The sequence below is a fragment of the Camelus dromedarius genome, chromosome 18 (genome assembly GCF_036321535.1).
Source record: "Camelus dromedarius isolate mCamDro1 chromosome 18, mCamDro1.pat, whole genome shotgun sequence".
In the NCBI taxonomy this organism is placed as follows: domain Eukaryota; kingdom Metazoa; phylum Chordata; class Mammalia; order Artiodactyla; family Camelidae; genus Camelus; species Camelus dromedarius.
In genome coordinates, this window is record NC_087453.1 from 17,568,361 (window position 1) to 17,590,294 (window position 21,934).

Genomic DNA, 21,934 nt, shown 5'->3' on the forward strand with positions numbered 1-21,934 from the left:
CCTGTGGAAAATTACTCTGATCTGTAGTTTTCTATGCTCCTACAATGTGCTTTGTCAGTGAAACAACAGTATCACTCCAGCAGTGCAGTGTGGATTTGGGAATGCTGGTTCTGGGGGGCACCATGAAGAGTGAGCTGGGCACCCATGACTTCAGGACCTCTGAGAAGGCCTGGACAAACTCTGCTCAAGGGAGATGTTCTATACCAAGTGGCAGCATCCTGACTGGCTGAGACGCCAGCTGCCTACCTAATTTCTCCTCTTATTTCTTATTAATAGAACCTGTATTTATATGCTCAGCTTAAAAAACACAAACAACAACAACAACAACAACAAAACTACAGCTTCCCTTATAGCTAGGTATGACTGTGTGTCTAACTTTGAGTCAAGACTTAAGATGAACTGGTGTTTGGGAATTTCAGGAGGGTACATGTCCCCTTCTGCCCTGTCCCCTCCCCATTTTGCTCTCCTATGGTTTGGAATATAGACATAATAACTGAAACTCTAATAACCATCTGGGACCATCTTGAAAACAGAAGCCACTTTTATAGGTGCCTGGGACACATTAACAAGCAAGCAAACATCTTTGGCCCCATGATAAGGAATAGAATGACAGAAGGAACCTGGGCCCCTGATGACATTTTGAAGGTGCCAGTCCAGTCCTGCTGATCTCTGGCCTTGTTTTACATGAGAGAGAATTAAACCTCTGTGTTCTATTATGTTTAAACCACTGTGATTTCCAGTCTCTGTTACTAGCAACCAACTGCAATTCCTGATACACTTATCTAGTTAGTTCTTTTCCAGGAAGTCCAAAGAGAAACTGTATCCTGAGAGTTCAGGTATTTACCCTAAGAAAGCTGAGTGTACAGTCTCACTCATTTTTGGAACCAGCCACACATCCCGGTGGGTAAAGTCCTAGAACCAGGAGTAACTGCTGGTGAAAAGGTACATTCCTTTCTTTTCATCTGTCTTGAAGGATCTCTTTAGAACATTTTCCATTATATTCTAGAGAACCTGGCTGGGAGGACTGATACAGCTTAAAAAAATTTTTTTTTTCTTTTTTTTAATTAACCCTCATTCTTGTAATGGCAGAAAATAAATGCCTGGAGTCTCGGCATTTCTGTTTTCTCTCTGCATTCCCACCAATACTCACATTAGCAGCACCCACAGCCGGCAGTATTCTGAGGAACTGGTATGAGATGGCTCAAGTACGTGGCTTCTGACTCACCACACTGCGTCCTTTAGTGAGCCCCCTAGATGAGGCCGTCTGAATGTCAGGCGTGGCTGGTTACCGTTTAATTTCCTTTAACACATCACTTAGGAGTATTTCATCTAAATTATTTTAAACTGACTCTGTGGCCTAGAAGACCTTTCAGGGTTAAAAAATTACATAGTTACCACTCCTCTCCCTACCTACCCTACAAAAAACATAATAAAAGAGTCCTTTTCAGTGGTTAGTTTACTGTATTCTCAAACAAGCCTAAAAGGTTAGGGAAGCACGGCAGAACCCTGGCACAGCACAGATCCAGCACACACGGGTTAAGTATAAGTGCCAGAATTCTCCTTCATTCTCCCCTCACCAGTGACTTGTTCGCTATTCCAATTTCCCACTTTCCAAGTATCAACCTGCCTTAGAGCAGGAGAGTTAATAATCACAGCCCCAAAGCAAGGGAGGTGTTTTCACACTCTGAAAAGCCATCCCTGGATGCCTGCTATAGATCAGAAATTCAGTTTAGAAAACAAAACAAAACTAACCACCCCCCCGCCCCGTTCCCAGGGCCTTCAGGGAACCGTCTACACCGGCCTCTTCACTACTTTCACCTTGTTCACCAGTCCCGCCTTTGCTCTCTTCCGACAGCCGCGGGCTCCTCCTCCTATTTATTCTTCCCACAGTTAGCAGCGATGTCCTCCTTTGGGCTCCTGCAGCCTCACCAGCTGCTGGGCTCCACGCACTCTTCCTCCAGATTCCAGGGCTTCAGCTGATTTCCACAGAAACCAGAAAAACCTGCTCACAGCCCCAAGGCGACTTTATGTTCATTTTTTTGAAGTGTGACTTCTTAACCCTTCCTTCCATCAGCCAGTAATATAGCAGAGTGAAAGGACAGAAGGAATTTCAGCACTGCACTAACTTAGTTCTCTCATTTCCAGTGTGAGAGTAACGAACTAAACCATTCTATAATCTTGCACACACAAAAGCTACTGGGAACATGTGCAGTCATCTCTGTGAAAATGCTTCAGGATCATATTCTAACTGGTATTAGACTCACAACACGGAGGAGATACAGGAACCTGGTTAATCCTAAAAAACACTCTGCATTTGTGAAGACCGATTCCATGTTCTGTTCTACTAACAAGATATCATCAACAACTGGCAAGTATATGGAGCATTTTGCCATCGTCATTTTCCCACAAGCTAATCTTTCCACACACCCAATGCAACCATTTTACAGTTGTACAAATAAAGAACTAAGGGCCTGAGAGATGTATGTGCCTTTCCCAACGGGTCTTCCTTAACAGGAAAGAAACATTTATCAGTGTTATGTGTCAGGTTTTTGTGCTACGTGCTTCACATACTCTTTCTCACTTCATGTTCATGACCACCCTTGGAGTGAATTATTCTCCCCAATTACAGATGAGGGGAAAAAAGGCCCAGAGAGGTTGTGTGTCTTATCCAAGTCTTCAGAGCTAGTAAGAGCTAGAGACTGATCTGGCTGGCTTTCTTTCCTCTGCCCCAAGTCTGCCTTTCTAGGGGTGAACTAAACTTACAGCACCCAAATTCCCAGGATACTGGTTAGCAAACTGAGTTGTGAAAAATACGCCCATTTTGAACAAAGCTATAGCTGAATGCAGTGTCCCTTTGCTTTATACAAAGCAGATGGTTTCTGGAAAAAACTGACTTCAAAGTAATTTCTGTGAAACAAATCCTACTGGTTTATTGCTCTGGAACCCAAGATGCATTCCCAAGGAAAGAATTCCCTAGCCTGCTTCATCATAAATATCTGGTAAAGGGGAATGTGAGCAGCCTTGGCAGATGTGCCCTTGCTGGTAGCGGCATTCCAGAACCGTCATGCTACGGAGTGTAGACTCCATCCTCACCCTGTATTGAAGCCCTCAAAGTTGATTAAGCAGCAGAGTCACATGATCAGCTTCTAGCAGTAGCGAGGCAGTTCATCTGAGCATTCTAGGACTGTGGAAGAAGCAAAGATGGACTGGGGAGAGGAGACAATTCCAATAGTGAGCCAGTTAGAGGAGAAAAAATGTTGCAACCATCTGAGAAAGGAACTAAAGGAAATGAGGGTTAGTAGGGATGATAGGAATTACAAGATTAAATTTGAGGTATTTATGATTATAACTGACGTAATCAAATGAACTCCAAAGTAGAGACTAAAGGAGAAGTTTGCCTTAGGAAGACCAAAATTGGGATTAACAGAGAAGAATCTACAAAAGGTTTTGAAAAATAAAATAAACTTAGTAGATTTATGAATGACAGCCAAGGAAGACAACAACATGTGGGCTGCAGCTCCTTCCTTTCTCAGTTTTTGAAGATTTAGGCACATACAAGAGCTATGATCCTGTGTCTAGGGAGTGTCTGCTGGGCTGGGTGGTTTAGAAGACTGTCTTGGTCCGGCTGTCCTGGTCACCCTCTACTGGCCTTGACAGATACAGTCAGCAGTCTGGCCCACTGAGCTTAGACCCTAACCCTAAGACCACAACACTGGAATCTGCCTTTTCCAGAGTTCCATCACATTCTCGGTGCCGACTACATGCCATTTCCTCTGTCTAAAAGCTCTTCCCTTTCTTGTCCGCTTAGGACATTCCTACTCGCTTTCAATCTTTCTAATCCCCTCATGGAAGATTTCCAAGTAGACTGGAAGCCTATTTCTTCCTTTAGTGCTTCCATTTGCAACTTGCACCCACTCCTTTATAACCTTTATAGTATTGTATTGTAATTATTATTTGCATGCTATCTCCCCACTGGAAGGTGAGTGCCTCCAGGGCAGAGGTCTGAGGTGGTTCAGGTGTGTTTCCCAGGATCTAACACCTGTCAGGCATCATTAGGTATTCAGCACTGGCTGAAGAACTCTAGAATGAATAAACTCAAGGAAGGGGTCAGCTGAGGTTTCCTCTGGGCCGCCTTACAGACAAAGGTTATCACAGGCTTCCTAAATGACTCCTAGTTCTGGATGGACAACTTACAATGAGCCTCCTACGTCATCAAGCTATGTTCAGACGTGGGTATCTCTCATTTTAAAGCTTACTCCTGAGCTTATTACTTGCGAAATGCCTTCTGTAGCCTGGGACTTTTGATAGAGATAAGACATGCTGGGAATACACATTTCCAGATATACTGCTTAAATAAAGACCATGTTAGGAGGAGACGGGAAGAGGGCTAACATTTGTTAAGCACCTACTATATGCCACAATAAATCTGAGAGGCAGATATCAACGTCTACTTTAATGTAGCCCTGCTACTCACAGTGTGGTCAGAGGACCAGCCGCAGCAGTACCACCTGGGAACTGGTCATAAATACACAATTTCAGGCCTCACCCAGACCTACTGAAGCAAACTCTGCATTTTAAAAGATACCCAGGTGATTTATCTGCAATATAAATATTGAGAAGCACTGTTGTAGACGTGGTATATCTGGGATCAATGAAGTTAATTAACGTGCCTAAGGTTACTGTGACACTGTGATTTGCAACAGAAATATATATCTGGTCTTTGTCCCCTTTCTGGCAGAGAATGCCTAAAACCCTTGAAATTTCCCGATTAGAGCCATAAAGGTGTCCCTTGTTATGTTAATGAGGTGACTTTTTAAGGATAGGGATTGGTTGCTAGGAGAGCCAACCGAGTGATTAGAGTGATTAGAGCAGCAATTTTCCAGTCCCACCCCCAGAACTGGGAGGGGAGAGGGGCTGGAGATTGAATCAATCATTAAAGGACAAAGATTTAATCAATCATGCCGATGTAATGAAGGCTCCAAAAAACCCCAGCAGGTTGAGGTTTGGAGAGCTTTCAAGGTGCTGGGAGAGTGGCATTCGAGGAGGAGGGCCCGGAAGCGCTGCACCCTCCCCATGTCCTGCCCTACCCATAGCTTCCATTTCACTGTGCCTGAGTTATATTCTTTCATAATCGGTAAGTAAAATGTTTCTCTGAGTTCTGTGAGCCGCCCTAGCAAATTAACTGAACCCAAGGAGAGGGTCTTGGAAACCTCTGATTTATAACCAGTTGGTCAGAAGTACCAGTAATAACCTGGACTTGCCAATGGTGTCTGAAGAGGGTGGAGGGGGACAATCTTGCAGGACTGAGCCCTTAACCTGTGGAAATCTGATGCTATCTCCAGATATACAGTGTCAGAATTGTGTTGAATTCTAAGACACCCTGCTGGTGTCCAAGAATTACCTGCTGTTGATATGTGGAAACCACCCCCACCTCCATGTTGGACACTGAGTCTTAGAACATCTAATTTAGTTACACAACCGGTATAAGCTGGGATTTGAACTCAAGTCTGCATGTTCTATGAGTGCTTTTTCCTCTACACTGCTATGAAGAATCATGCCAAGCTTACAGCTTAGAAAAACACATCTAACTTAATATAAAGTATATACAAAAAACTTCATTATAACAAGCCTCATTATCTCAAAAATTTGCTTTGAAGTTATAAGAAATTTTCACATCCCACATTACAAAAATACCAAAAAAGAAAAAAAAATTCACATCCCACATATACCAAAAAACTTGGTAATAGAGCTTTTCTGCCCTGTCCTGCCAATATTATAAATTTTCCTATTTTATTTCTAGAAATAACTAAAGCACAGGATCAAGAACATAGGCTTTAGGTTCTAGCAGATGTTAATTTAAACTGTGTGCATGATTTGAGAAAGCACTTAACTTCTTGGGGGCTGTTTCCTCAGTAATAAAACAGGCTAATGATACCCCACACAGAGCTGATGTTAGGGATAATGACATCATGGATATACTGGAACACAGCAAATAATAAATGTGAGACACCATCACTGCTATCATCACCAATAGGAACCTCAGCCTGGCTGGCACATCACGAAAATCAGCCTGTTAACGAGGCAAGCAAACATTGTTATTCTACAAGTTTGCCAGCCAGCAGGCACACTCAACAGAGACATAATTTATTAGTAATCAATACATTTAAGAAAGTTGTAGGCATATTTTTTAGTGATTATCAAAATGATACGCTTAATTTATTTTATGGTAACCCTACAGCAAATATGGAACACATTAACCATATTTTCTTTCTACTTTAGAGCTAGAAACAAGGAGGAAAAGTGTTACGAGGGAAAAAATGTAAGGAATGTAGAAGAGACAAGGGAAAAACATTGAGTGTAATACACATCACCACCATATTGTGCATGTGCATAAGTTTATAGTATACAAAGCACTTCCCTATATATTATCCAATTCTCACACACTGAAATACTATTACCTTCCTCTTTAAAGGTGGGGAAACAGGTTCAGAGAGGGCAGACTCGCCAAAGTCACAGAGCCTGTGGTGGAAACACAACTTCAAATCAGAACCCAGCACAAAGCTCCTTTCTAATAGGCTACTTAAGGGATTTAAAGTTAACTACTCTCAAACAGAGGTCTCAGCTGCAGAAAATCACCCCCATGATGGTTCATAGCAAGGTTCTCCAACCCCATCCCCAGTGGTGACCTCCCCAGCCCAACCCAACACTATATCCTTTAATAGACCAGCATCTTAAAAGAGGTAAGAGCTGCTTCTCTTTAACCTGATACCTGAGAATAATTTGTTTGGAGAGCCTTTGTTTGGCTACCAGAAAACAATGTTCAACATCTTTCCAACCTCCTTCTTATGCTAATTACAGTTCATCAGCATCTGGACACCCACAAGCAAAATCAATCTGACTATAAAAGCCAGCCAAGACTTTTTCTTACCATTAAAAAAAAAAAAAAAACTGCAACATGATTAAGTACACAGAGCATTTCCCCAGCAACCTGCAAGCTGCTGCATATATAAATCACATCTAATATCACCAGAGTCCAGGAAGGTGGACACTAACAAACATCTCACACCTGTAACTGTATTCTTCATGAGCAGTGAAATGTATACAGGTTTATTTTCAGTTTATCCTCTTCCACATCATCTGTTAGATGCCAACATGTCTAACACATTAAAACAGTCACACATTAAAAAAATTTTGAAAGGCATCTTCACTTCCCCTTATATTATAACCAGATGAACACAGATGCTTTAGCCTTCAGTCCACGCCTCGTCTCCTTACCATCCTGAAGTCCCAGCACATTCACAGTGCTTGGAAGAGCCAACATCATCATCCAAGCACAGCTTACCTTTCCAAACTGCCATCACCTCCACAAGCTAATCATTTAACCTGAAATCTATCCTGCCTTCTAAAAATATACAGTCCAGTTTCCTAATTATATTAAAAGACTCACCCTTGTCAACATGCACATGACACACAGAGTGAAAACAGCAGGTTACAAAATAGCATATACACCATGGCTCCATTTACACAATTATATGCACATATGTACAACCCCCACCCCTAACAGATGTTTGAATGGATGGTGTCAGTGATGCTTCCAGTAATTAACTGTGGGTGGTGAGACTGGGGGTGATTTTTACTTTTTCTCCCTTCTTTTCCACAATGTTTGAATTTTCTACATTAGGTTATTTTATTCAAACTCAGAAAAAGCAATAAAGATATTTTTAACAAGCCTTCCTCTAAAGACCCACCATGTCAGGAAGCTTCTCTTGGCACAGAGAAAAGTAAAAAGTATGCTTACCAAGGCTTATGCTCTGAGCATTCTGGCCAGTGGGTCTCAGCACTAGCTGAGCGATAGACTCCAGAGCATCTAAAAAATATAGATGTTTGGAGTTCTGATCCTCAGATTTTCTGGAGGTGGGGCCCTGGCATGTGTATTCTGTCAAAGCCCTTCGAGTGATACTGATCAGTGAGGGTCGAAAACTACTGACTTACAGCTCATTCTCAAGGGGACCAACACAGGGAGAAAAAAGGCCCGAGTGCTGGGTGAGGTGTTTAAAGGCAGGCAATTCAAAGTAAGCAGATGGGGGTATTCAGGAATGTTTAGGAACAGAAATTGAAGGCTGAAGTACCACTGAGCTTCAGATATGAAAGGCCACTGAGAAGAGAGGAGGCCATTGTACGCAGATACACCCTAAAGTTGGAAGGCAAGAAGAGGTGAACAAAGTATGGCAGGGCAAAATGTTTGCAATTGAGAGACAGAGTTTATGCAGTACTAGGGGCAGGACTACTGATAACTTAAAAGAAATTGCATAGGAAAAGACACCAAGCAGTTTAAATTAGTCCCACTGCTACTGAGCAACTTTGATTTATGATTAAAAGAAGAAGAATAAGAAGAGCAGTGCATATGATTCACTTTTCAGAAACCACAGAAAAAAATTAGCTTAAAATCCTAGTGGGGCCATGTACTAGATGTGTCTTTGGAAAATGACAACTTCTCTATGCCTCAGCGTTCTCACCTGTAAAACATGGTAATAATACACGGCTCACAGGGTTCCTGTGAGGATTAGGTGTAATGATAAATGTTTTTACCTGATAGGTTTTTATCTGATGATAGGCTTTTGCCTATTAGAGGACTCAATGAAAAAAGCCCCCATATGGTAACATTAGGAGGCACAACCCAGTAAAGGCTATGTGTTGAATTTTAATAAACCAGGTTATTACAAACCAAGTTTAATAAGCCAGTTAATTACTGCCTAGCCCCTCGGTCATTTCCTCATTTTGGCACCACCTAATGCTAAAGAAATAACCTAAAGAGGTTTGGCTATTTCTCTCCTGCTTCTACATTTCTGCTATTTGTTTTACTTCTATAAAGGGGATATGCTGCGTACTAAACTATTTCTATAAAATTCAATCAAGATTATAAATGAAAACTAACAGAGTCATATTGACAAAATAATAAATGTACCAGTGGAAAATTCTATATCCAAAATAAGAATTCAGCTAATGTGGCCACTGAAGAACTCAGTTTCTACCTGGAAAAATGAAAAACGTGTGAGAAAAACAGGAATGATAAATGTTTCTCCTTCATCCTTTCCACCCAGGCCCTCAATATCAAAATTGGGTTTGTGCTAAATTAGCTGAAATACTCAAAATATCTAAAATTAGTACTATACCTATGACCTGTAAAAATTTGAGGGAGTCCTTTTAGTGTAACACAATAAAATAACTGTAAGAACAGCAATAACTATTAACATTAATGAATGTTTGCTATGTGCCAGGTTCTGCCCTAAATATATTAACTCTGTCAATCCTCACAACGGCTCTGCAGAGTTCTTCAAGGTCTGGTTTCTGCTTAACTAATCTAATCTTTTGCTCCATGCTCTTTTCACCAAGGGCTGGTGCCAAACTGGCCTCAGAGGGTACTCCTGGGAAGCTTAATAAAAGGCTACATTTTAAACAAGATTCCAGACGATTCTGATGGGCAGCAAGGTTTAAGGCTCACTGTAGTCTGTCCCTCCTATCTTTTATTTTATAGACGCTGCTTTTTTCAGTTGACATTGCTCCATCTGGCTAACTCATACCTAAGATTTGGCTCAAGAATCACCTTCCTTTCCTTCTTCCTTCCTTCTTTCCTTTCCTTCTTCCACTCTCTCTCTCTCTCTCTCTTTCTTTCTTTCTTTCTTCAGTGGAGGTACTGGGGATTGAACCCCAGACCTCGTGCATGCTAAGCATGTGCTCTACCCCCAGGAGCCACATTTCTAAGATGGGGCTGTTTCTAATCTCCACCTGTTCTCTCACTGCCCAGGCTAGATTAGGAGCCCCTGCTCCATGCTCCCACCCTGCCTCACACTCTCTTTTACATTTTCCCTTGTACTATAAACACAGGTTTCTGTCTCCATAGCTGGACTGTGAGCTTGTTCACCTTCCATTAATAGCACCAAACCTGGCACAGAGAAGGAGCAAACGGTTTGTTTAATAAAAGAATGAATGAAGTCTCAATGACCTACCTTTAGGACTCTTATTCATAGAAACAGATCCTCTGCACAAGCATCAACTGAAATAGAAGGTCTGGTACCTCATTCAAGACGGGATGAATTTTGACAGGATCAGCAAAACCAAGATTATAACTGAGGGTCCAGATTAACAGACCATGATAAACAGTGGCTGTCTTATCTCTTGGTAGCTCTTATTATGACCTAGCTTGTCTACACATGGAGTCCTGGTCCACAGCTGGGCTTCACACCCACAAAAGCCAAGGAATTTGCAACCTACATGTAAACATGGAAACTGAGAGAGGTAAGGATGACTATTTTTGAAAGGAGGCTGATATGCAGTAACTGTATTACCATTTATTAAATGTCCACATGCTAGAGATTATGCGGGATGCTCATGATCATTATTCTTCACACAAGAATTTGAGAAAGGTTTTATCAGGCTTGTGGACTGAAGAGGTATTCAAGGTCTAGAAAGAATAAACTGCCTAAGGCCACCAGCTAGTTTGGGGGTAGAGCTGGGATTTGAAGCCAGGTCTGCTTCCTACAAAGACAATCCTCCTTCCCCTACTCTGTGCTGCCTCTGGATACCAACCGGAAGACCAGTGGAGCCACCCTGGTGTTGTAAGAAGCTTTATAGAAGCAGACCTCAGTTCAGATCCTGCTTTTGTCACTCACTTGCTGAAAGACATTTGGTAATCAACAAACTCTCTGAGACTTATCTGTAAAAAGATGATAGGAATGCCTAATTCATAAAGTAGGTATGCCTGTAAAGTCCTGAGTATATTAGTAGATGCCCAGTAAAAATGTGAGCAGGCCATTAACCCATTTCCCCCTCCTCCAACAAAAGAGAAAACCAGTTTCTTCCAAGATGGCAGGTACATCCTGTTTCATTGTCTTCCTCAGTAGCAAACAACTATGCTGTGCTCTACTTGAGAAAGGCCTGTGGGTTAATCCTTAATATGACTGGAACCAGTTAGCAAGCCAGATGTGCAACACTTAAAATCATCCCCTCAGGCCTGACGAGAGGAACCCTAAGTCCAAACACATTGCTTATTTCAGCATCCTTACATTCTGTCATCCGAGGTCAGGAATGAGACAAGCAGCTGGAGAGAAAGAGAAAAGAAACTGATCCAGAAACTACTCAGTTATCAGGTTTTCAAATAGCAGCAAAAAACAACAGCCAGATATTTCCATCCTTGTTTAACATAAAGTGCCTGTTAGTACATGGCTTAGTGCTACTCTTAAAATTAAACACCATTTACTATTCACTTGCTCATTGTTTTGAGCACTAAAACCAACTCTGTGTGACTTTCAAGCTTGGGGAACACAAAAAAGTGGGGTTGGGGGAATCTTTGAATTCTCTGTTTACGTTATATAGAAAAGTGAGGACCTGGGGCTCCCTGGTACGTCCTCTCTGGGGGAGTTTTTGTCTTACATTTCACACAGGACCTGCATGTTTATAGTCTACCCCTACAGAATGTCAGGTTCAGGGAGGAAAAGGATTTCTCCAGGTAGGTACTTTTAAAACTACCAAAAGAGCAGAAGGAAGAGGAATACAAATGGGAAACCTAACCTCATCTGAGCCACTAGCAGGCACTGTGCTAAGTACTTCATCTGTATTATTTCATTTAATCCTCACATAGCAACCTTGTGAGATAGATCCCAACATTATACTAATTTTACAATGAAGGAAATACAGGCTCAGAGAGGTTAAGCCCAAAGTCATACAGCTAGTAAATGAAAGCACCAAGACAGCAACCCAAGTCTTGTCCTGTATATGTGAGGAATACTAGAGTTAAGCATGGTGTATTGATTTCTGCCTTGTGTGGCAGAGTAGAGGATGGTGCCATTTACCAAGACAGGAAAAGCAGAAGAGACCTGGGCAATGAAGGAATGAGTATGATTTTCAATGAGCTGAGTTTGAGTATCTAGTGGAGTTGTCTTCTGGTTAGTAACAGAAACAGACTCATAGACATAGAATACAAACTTGTGGTTGCCAGGGGGATGGGGGGTGGGAAGGGACTGGGATTTCAAAATGTAGAATAGATAAACAAGATTGTATTGTATAGCACAGGGAAATGTACACAGGATCTTGTGGTGGCTCATGGCTAACTAGAATATAACAATAGATGTATGTATGCTCATGTATAACTGAAAAATTGTGCTATATGCTGGAATTTGACACAACATTGTAAAATGACTATAACTCAATAAAAAAGTTTACATAAAAAAAATAAGCTGCACTGATTAGAACTTGGGGTGGAGACAAGGCTGAAGATTTGACAATCAGTGGCAAAGACACAGAAGTTAAAGCTGCAGGTAGTAGATGAAACCAAGAAGAGTAAGTGGAGTTAAAAAAAAAAAAAGAAAAAGAAATAGGAGAAGACACCACCAAGCTATGCAAAAAATGAACACCTGAGGGGCAGGACAAGGAAAAGAATCTGGAGATGGAACACTGGGAAAGAGCAGCTTCCCCCTGCCCCACCAGGGCAGGCATTCTATTTTGTTCCTATCGTATATTAGGTCTTAAATTCTGAACATAGCAGGAGCCCCAATAAAAGTTGGCACCAAATGATGCCATGCCGTTGCCACAGCCCACCATGAACATGTTAAAAAGGTTTCTTTCTTGCCTAAGTTGGTTAAACGCCCTTCTGTTCTGACTGCAGGAAAAGTTTTGCTATTTCCCTCTTCTAACCCTGGTAGGTGGTGGGAGCTCTGGTCTGCAATTCCTCACTGTTAGAAGCCCGAGAAGCACCTGGCAACAGCATACCTCCTGACTTGAGGAGTCCGCCAGATTCACTTACATTTCTTTGCAGATGACAGAAAAGTATTCTTTCAAGCAGTGACCTGTTATCAACTGCTGTCATTGTTGATGAGGTAAAATGTGTGCCTATGCCTCATATGCACACCACACAACCACACACTGCTTGCTTGGTAGCTCACCCCCCCTTAAAGCTCATAATAGCCTCCAGGGAGCCATGTTAAAACAGCGCAATTAACTAGAACTGCTATAAACTCAATAACTCACCTACCTAATGAAGCAATACGAGGAAAATTGGACCTATTTTAATAAGAATTTTTAAAAGAGACAAGAAGTAAAGGTCAAATGCCATTTCTGGATCCCAGCTCTTTTCTCCTTCCCTCCTTGTCTGAAGCAGCTGATACCAAGGAGACAACATACACTGCGCTATTCTTCAAAAAACCAAGGAGGTTGCCAATCATGCTATTGCACCCAAGGGCACATTTTTTTCTTTCCAACCCATCCCCCAAGCTAAGCACCTCCCCCGATCTATTTCTGAAGGTTTCATTATACAAACCTGAATGGATTTCAATGGCAATAATCCTTTTCCGTCTCCACCCCAACTTACAAAAGGAGAACTAAATTACCAGGAATTCTGGGTTTTAGGGGTGGTGTTTGCTTCTCTCCTCTCTAGAGTCTGCTCAATCTAGAGATTCACCTCTCTCAGCCTCTTTTGTTGGCTTTGGGAACAAAGATGTTTTTAGGCCACCCCACTATTTAGCATATCACGAGTCCTGACATCCCAGCAAGAATGAGTTTGCCATTCTCATGCAGCTGTCACATAGCAATCAGACCGGGGGGCAATAAAACCCACACTCCCAGTTCTCCCGCAGCCAGTCTCTTTGCCTGGCTTCCCAGTGGCCTCTTAGAAGAACAGGTATGTCTGTCTAAGGCCAGGGTAGGCAGAACTGGAGACAGATTTAGTGCAGAAGAGATCTTAACACTTCTTGAAGTGCCTAATCTATTCCGGGGTCTGTGCTAAGCTTACACGTGTCACCTCACCTGACCCTCAAATCCACCCTGTGTGGCAGACCTAGCATTTTACAGATGGGGCAACTAAGGCTCAGAGAGCTTAGGAATTAACCCAAGACCACATGGCTGATGAGCAGTGGCCCCATGTGTACCACACCAGGCTATACTGCTACTGTAGGAATCTGAGGACGGTCCTGAGAGGTGACAAGGGCTGAGACTGGACCAGGATGAACTCAACGCTGATACGCAACAAGCCCCTGAGTTTGACAAGAAAAGGAAGAGTGCCGGGCAGCCCTCCAGAGGGTTGGACTGCCAAGCTGATTCCCAGCCCACAGTGCTTTATTATGAGTTGTTGGATTACCAAAAGCTTGTCATAGGGTGGCTTCACCTATAAGGAAGTTCTATCCATAACATGGCTCTTAAGGGCATGGCTCTAAAGGAGGTGTGGGGGTGGGGGGGAGTGTTCTGCCATAATTTCTAAGCCCATGAGACAAAGAAAAGCTTAAGGCCAGCAATCTACTTGTTTCTGCTTCTAAACAAGCTGGGTCCAAGACCACTCATCCCAGATGTATGACCAACAACTGTCAACTGTATTGTCTCAAACTTGCAGGGTTCTGGGAGAGCCCCCAGTCCATGTTTGTCTTCAACGAGCAGTCTTTTAGGGAGGAGGTTGATCATTCATGTGGTCAACGAATATTTACTGTGCATCCTCCACATGTCAAGCGCCAGGCTAGGCTCTGGGACCCAGTGGTGACAAGGCCACTGGTTTCATAATCTTTTTTTTTTTTAACACTGTTTTAATTGAGTTATAGTCATTTTACAATGTTGTGTCAAATTCCAGTGTAGAGTACAATTTTTCAGTTATACATGAGCATACATACATTCATTGTCACATTCTCTTTTGCTGGGAAGTTTCCATAATCTTAGGGGCTATGAAGTCAAAAGTCCTGGGGCCAAGAGTCCATTTAACAAGAGGCTCTATTCCAGCCTAGGAATCACATTATGCTTCCCTGAGAAAGTGACATCAAAATTAAGGACTTGGAAGATGATTAAAAGCTAGCTAGGCAGACAGGTCAGAGAAAATTGTTGCAGATGGAGGCAAGAACATGGTGGAAACCTGGGGGCGGAATGAATGAGGCATGTTTGCAAATGCTCCTGTGCTCTAGCTTACCACACAAACCTGGTCCACTTGCATCAGAAGGGTCAGCACATGAACAGTAATCCAGAAGACAGGACAAAGAAACCTCGCACAATGCACCCCTGCTCTGCCCTGCCTCCATTCTCACTCTACCATTCATGGCCAGGAGCAGGAGCAGCTAGCAGCAGTGGGAGGTGGCCAGGGCTGTGTTTTCTCCTTGGGGTTCATTTCTCTCTGAGTGCTGGTGTATTCAGGACGCAGAGCTCATCCTCACCAGCCATTACAGTCCAAACATGTCTTCCAGGAGCTGTCTTACCAAGCCATTGCCCTCACTAATATAATGTTATGAAATTCCTAATGCAGGTACTCTAAAGCAAATGTACTGTTACCAGCACGCCACCGGGCACATTTTTCAGAAGGAAAACAGCTGCTCACTGAATCTGTCGCTTCTCAGCAACACGCACACAGAGCAAGAGCCTGGTAAGGGCTGTTTTCCTTCACTTTCTTTGAGCATACTGAAGATACAGCACCAAGTCTCTCAACCGAATCTAGCAGGTCAGCCACACACAGTCCTTGAGGAGTCTCCTGGATTACAGGAAAAAGCCTTGACAACTAGGGCCTGTGCCTCGGGATCTTAAAGTTCAAGTATCAGAGCTTCTAGTTCACTTGTCTAGTTTCTACATTGTATAGACCAGGAAGGAAAACGCAGTTCAGAGAAGTTAAGCAAAAGGTCTAAAGTCACACAGCTAGTTAGCTGGAGAATTATAGCTTGCTTCCTTTCTCAGCTGATTTCCTTATCTAAAAAAACAAGGCTACCACCATCTACTTTACGGATCGGGAGTCCTAAATAAGACAGCACACAATGCAGCAGCACAAGGAATGTGGCAGGTTTTCTATGAATAGTGACTCTCTCCAAAATCTTACCTCCTAGATCTCCAAGACCACCCATTCCCTCTCCTCTAGTCTCACTTTGCTGAATTTCCATTGAGGAAAGAAAAAAGACCAGCAATAGGGTTAACATGTTCATAGTGGGTGTTTGGTTAGTATCTGATTTGAGGTGAATTGAACTGTCTCCGTGTCCTCACAGCTCCAATCCACAGCGCATGCCAGGCCTGCTGCGTCTGAGAGCTGATTTGGTCAGAGAGGGTATCACTGGAGGTGATCACGGAAAGCATGTCACATCACCTTCCCTTTAGCCACTTCAAGGTGGAAGAGACTAAGCCAAGTCAGTTTGAGGAGAGACAGACAGGAACTCTCAAACTTTTATCTAGGATGGTAAGGAATGCAAAAGATCCTGCAGAGACTGATGCCGTCCTACCAATCACTGATGAGAAAAATCACCCAAACCATGGGACAAATGTCCACTTCTGACAAGACAACCAAGTTAGCCAGCTAGCAGTTCAGGTTTTCCCTCCTCTTTCAAAAACGCCTCCTCCTCACTCCCCTCTTTGCCATCCCCCCACCACACTATCAAATAACCATCCAACCATGTAAATTCCCTGGTGCAAGTGTCTGTTAGGCTCCAGCAGAACTGTCAATGCTCATAAATCCCGGGCCTTCCAGACTGCACTGCGGCAATTTACTGGGGGGAGGGATGCGGCAAGCCACCGGACAATAGGAGGAGACTGGCCTAGCAGTAACTACTCTGGTTACAGCACCGAAATTCACGGCATTTTGCTGGGAGTGTGCACCATCAGGGAGGAGAAACATAAAAGGGGGAAGCTGGGCTGTAAATAGTTTATTTCGGCAATTCCTGATGTTGGCTGAATCATACTTTAATACAGAAATACACGAAAGCACTCCTCTGGAGGTGACATGTGTTGCCACCTCATTACTCTTTTCAAAAGGGTCTTCTATCAGAGAGACACCTGGCTACAAATTATAGTGAAGAAAACAAAACCTTCACGCATAGACTTATTCACAGGCCAGAAGGAAATGGAACCACTAGGAGTCAAACAAGCAGAGAACCAGTGCAACAAAGGCCATCAGTGACCTCGGGTCTCTGGGTTGCTTTTCCATACAGAGAAAAGAAGATGAAAAAGAAAAAGGTAGCACTCTTCCAGCTAAGAGTTGACTCCTCAGCTGCACAACAGAACTTTCATAGTAGCTTCTCATTTCCTCATTTTTCCTAATGCACTTAAATTGGGCTGATTTTCTTCAGTGAACCCTACCTTCATGCTCCTTCTCAGTGGTTCCCACTTTCTTGATCTTCCTGGGAGATTTCATAAAAAGGGGAAAGATGGTTCGTAAGCCAAGAATGTCAACAAACTTGTGGCAATTGTCTGTGCCCTCGGGTCCAATCATGGCGTGGTCCAGCACTTTCAGGGCACTGCTCCGGGAGATCTTCTTCTCTCTGGGAACAACAGAGGTTTCATGTGAGGCATTTCATGGGTATGTTCTAGCCTTTTTCATTTGTTTTTAAGTTGTATTTACTGCAGTTCTCATAATAATGGAAAAAGAAAAACAAAACAATTAAATGTCCACCAGTGAGAAAATTACTACATTATAGTATATCTACATGAAATATTACACATTCGTTAACAATAAGGAGAGTCTGTAATAGAATGAACAAATTCTTATGGTCAGAATGCTAAGCACAAAAGATAATATTAAAAATTCTACATGATGCATTACCTCAATTATGTGAAAAATATGCATTAAGAGAGACCGGGAAGAAAAAGATCAAAATACTAACAGGTTATTCCAGGGTAGAGGGATTATGGATCACCTATTATTCCTTTTCCTTTCTCTTTAACAGCTCTACCAAGATAGAATTCACACAACAAACAATTCACCCACTTACAATGTACAGTTCAAAGGATTTTAGAATATTCACAGATATGTGAAACCATCACCACAGTCAATTATAGAACATTTTCATCACCCTAGCAAGAACTCACCTATCCTTAAGCTATCACCCCATCCTAGCCCTAAACAACCATTGATTTACTTTCTGTCTCTATGGATTTGCCTACGCTAGGCATTTCAAGTAAACAGCACCATACAATATACAGCCTTTCGTGACTGGCTTCTTTCACCTGGCATAATACTTTCAAGGTTCATGTTGGAGCACGTAGCAGAAGTTCACTTTTTCTATCCTTAAATAACAATTGTATGGAGATGTCACAATTTGTCTATCCATTAATCCACTGATGGACATTTGGGGTGTTTTACCTTTTGGCTAGTATGAACAATAATTATGAATAATGCTACTACAAACATTCACATACACATCTTTGTGTAGAAAAATGTTTTCATTTCTCTTCAGTATATGTATATCTAGGAGTGAAATTGCTGGGGTACCGGGTAACTCTATGTTTAAACCTTTTGAGGAACCGTCAGACTTTTTCAAAGAGGCTGCACCATTTTAAATTCCCACCAGCAGCATGTAAGTGTTCTGATTTCTCCACATCCTTACCAACACACTCATCATTTGACTTTTTGGTGCCAGCTGTTCTGTTGGGTATGAAATGGGATTTCATTCTGCTTTTGATCTGCATTTCCCTGATAAATCATGATGGCTATTTGTATATGCTATCTGAAGAGATGTCTATTCAGATCCTTTGCCCATTTTTAAATTAGTTTATCTTTATTACTGAGTTGTAAGACTTCTTTATTCTGGATACAAGTCCTTTAACAAATAAATGATTTGCAAATATTTTCTTCCATTCTAGGTGATAACTTTCCACTTTCTTGATAATGCCCTTTGAAGCATAAAACTTACCTATTTTTTCTTCTGTTGTTTGCTTTTTTGATGTCACAACTAAGAAACCATTGCCAAACCCAGTATCATGAAGATTTACACCAGTTTTCTTCTAAGAGTTTCATAGTCTTAGTTCTAACATTTAGATCTTTGATTCATTTTGAGTCATTTTTTGTATATAGTATGAGGTAAGGGTCCAGCTACATTCATTTGCATGTGGATATCCAATTGTCCCAGTACCATTTGCTGAAGAAACTATTCTTTCTCTATTTAACGGTCTTGGTATTCTTGTTGAAAATCAACTGATCATAGACACATGGTTCTGGATTCTCAATTGTGTTTCATTAAAGTATGCCAGGGCCACACTGTCTTGATTACCACCACTGCCTTGCAGTAAGTTTTAAAAGTGGGAACCCTACATTGTTCTTTTTAAGACTATTTGGCTATTCTAAGTCCCTTGCAATTCCACATGAATTTTTGGATCAGCTTGTCAATTTCTACAATGATGTCAGCTAGAATTCTCATAGAAATTGTGCTGAATCTGTAGATTACTTTGGGGAGTACTGCCGTTTTTAACAATATTAAATTTTCTGTCCCATGAATGTGGAATATTTTTCTATTTTATTAGATCTTCTTTAATTTCTTTCTACAATATTTTGTGGTTTTCAGAGTATAATTTTACAGTTCTTTTGTTAAATTTATTCCTAGGTATTTTATTCCTTATGCTATTATAAATGGAATTGTTTTCTTGGTTTCATTTTTGGATTGTTCATTCCAAGTGTATAGAAATACAATTGATTTTGTATATGAATCTTATATCCTGCAACCTTGTTGAACTCATTTATTACTTCTAATAGATTTTGGTGGATTCCTTAGGATTTTATAAATACAAGATCATGTCATTTGCAAACAGAGATAGTTTTACTTCTTCCCTCCCAATCTGGATGCCTTTTACTTCATTTCATTGCCTAATTGCTCCGGCACAGTTCTAGTACAATGCTGAATAGAAGTGATGAAGGTGAGTATCCTTGTCTTATTGCTTATCTTAGGGGGAAAGGACCCAGTCTTTCACAATGAAATGTAATGTTAACTGTGGATTTTTTACAGAGACTATCTCAAAGGTTGAAAAAGTCCCCTTCTATTCCTAGTTTAAGTATTTTTATCATGAAAAGGTGTTGGATTTTGTCAAATGCTTTTTTTGTATCTTATTACTCCTTTTGCTACTTTTCAGTGTCTTTCATTTTTCCATAATGAATATAGGGTATTTTTTAGAATTAGAAAAGATAAACTATTAAAAAAATAAAGGTGATTTCCCCCTCAAGTCTAAAGGTCATAGAATAATCCTGCACGGGCTACTACTCTTCTCTAAGGAGTATAATTTTCTATAACCTTACATTGTTTTCTTTGACACTTCATGAGGTAGAGAGGAACAAGTCAGTCATTTCATATCTTAGTATAACTGGTAAATCAACCAACCAAGCCAATTTTCAATATTTACTGAGCACTTAGTATTGTGGCAGACACAAGAGAAAAACAAAAATTAAAGATACGGTTTCTGCTTTTAAAACAGTTAAATCTATTTAAGGAGACCAATATGGAATAAGCAAGGAAAAGTATAAGTCAGCATATAATTTTCCCCCATGTATTTACTCAATCCACAAATCTTTACTGGATACCTCTTATGTGAACAGGACAGATCAAGTCCCAGTTCTCATGGGGCTTCTATTCTAACTGCAGGAGACAAATGGGAAATCAAGATACCTGACAGTGGTAAATGTCATGGAAACAAAGCAATGTGAAATAATGACTGAAGAGGATATTTTAGGTTAGGTTATTAAGGAAGGCCTCTTTAGTAGTAACATTTGTATTGAGAGCTGAGAGATGAAATGAGTTGGTCACGCACATTTTAGGGGCAGAAGGAACAGCAAGTACAAAGGAAATGAGCGGGCATGGTCAAAGAACAGAAGGCTAGCATGTTTAAAGCCTACCAAGGATCAGTGTTCCCAGCTTGGATCAGAGAGGGAAGCATGGCCTATATCAAAGGTCATGCCACCTAGTCTTGTGAGATACAATAAGGCCTCCAAGTAAAAAACTGATTCTAGGAGTTATGAAGACACAGTCCAACATGTTTGTTCTGAGACTATTATGTGTTAGTTATTTTAGAGTGAGAGGGAGACATTACATGTATTTGGGGGAGTATGGGAAAAGACAGATACACTGTAACACTTGAAAGGTGAGAAAGTAAGAGTGGTGAGTGTGGGCTACTCATTAGTAAAGCCTAGAGAAGAGAGTTCATCAGCTTAAGAGGAAAGTCAGGGTAAGATTTTCTTTAATTATTATTTTTAAGAATATGGATAATTTAATCATATTTTAAGGTGTCAAGAAGCCAATGGTGATCAGGAAACTAAAAATAGAGGGGAGAATTAATAGAAGGAGCAAGGTGGTTGATCAGGCAAGGAGAAACAAGCCTAATCAAAAAGGTGGTAATAACATAACCCAAAGCCCTTTGTCCAATTGTTACCTGAAAGCCAAAGAAGAGGAATCAGAAATGATATCCCTCTTTTGTATAGGAAACACTATTAAAACATTGTACTATTAAAGTGTTAATGATGCAAAGCATGCTATCCTGGGTCAGAATAGCCAGCCAAGACTGGGTCCTAATGAGTGCAGGAAAGGCAAGTAGACAAAAAGCTTGCTGAAGGCATCTTTTGGTGCTAGATCATCCCGGTTTACCTGAGACCATTCCATTTTCAGCACTGAAAGTACAACATCCTGGGGAACCCCTCAGTCCTGGGCAAACCGAGATAGTTGGTCATCCTACCTGGTGCCAACTTCAAACGATCAGGGATGTACTGTGAATATTTCTGCCTTTATTCCTTTGCTGTGAGACTAATCAAAATAATCCATAGATACTCACAAATGACATTCAACCCAACTACTGAGTTTAAAAGAAAAAAAAAAGGCTACCACTAAGCATGCAGGCTCCATGCAGCAGGCACGGCACTAGCTGTTAGGAATTATAAGCTCTCTGTCTTTAACCAATTTAAGAACAGGTAAACAAAAATAATTTCAAAAGCCCGAAGCAATGGAAATTAAATCCAAGGAGGTGAGAGGTAGAGATAATTGACTTTATCCAGGAGAAATCTGTGAAGGTATCAAATGGAGGGTTGACATCTGAACTAAGTCTGAAGAATGAGCATTTGCCAGGCAGAGAAGGGAGAGTGTTGACACGGGTGGTGGTGGTGGGTAAGCTGCATGTGCAAAGGTGCAGGAGGTCTGTAAGAACATGTCACTTGGGGGAACTGGAAGTAGGTATGAATGACCAG

General features: G+C 41.4%; 1 protein-coding gene across 2 annotated transcripts in view; it reads right to left on the reverse strand.

Moving 5' to 3' along the window:
- Nucleotides 1-21,934, reverse strand: part of CTNNBL1 (catenin beta like 1) — a 143,842-nt gene that overhangs the window by 39,231 nt on the left and 82,677 nt on the right. For both annotated transcript variants that reach the window (XM_064475700.1, XM_064475699.1), the window contains exon 11: nucleotides 17,077-17,258. In XM_064475700.1, the coding sequence (XP_064331770.1) occupies nucleotides 17,077-17,258 (182 nt within the window). The remainder of the gene's footprint in view (nucleotides 1-17,076; nucleotides 17,259-21,934) is intronic.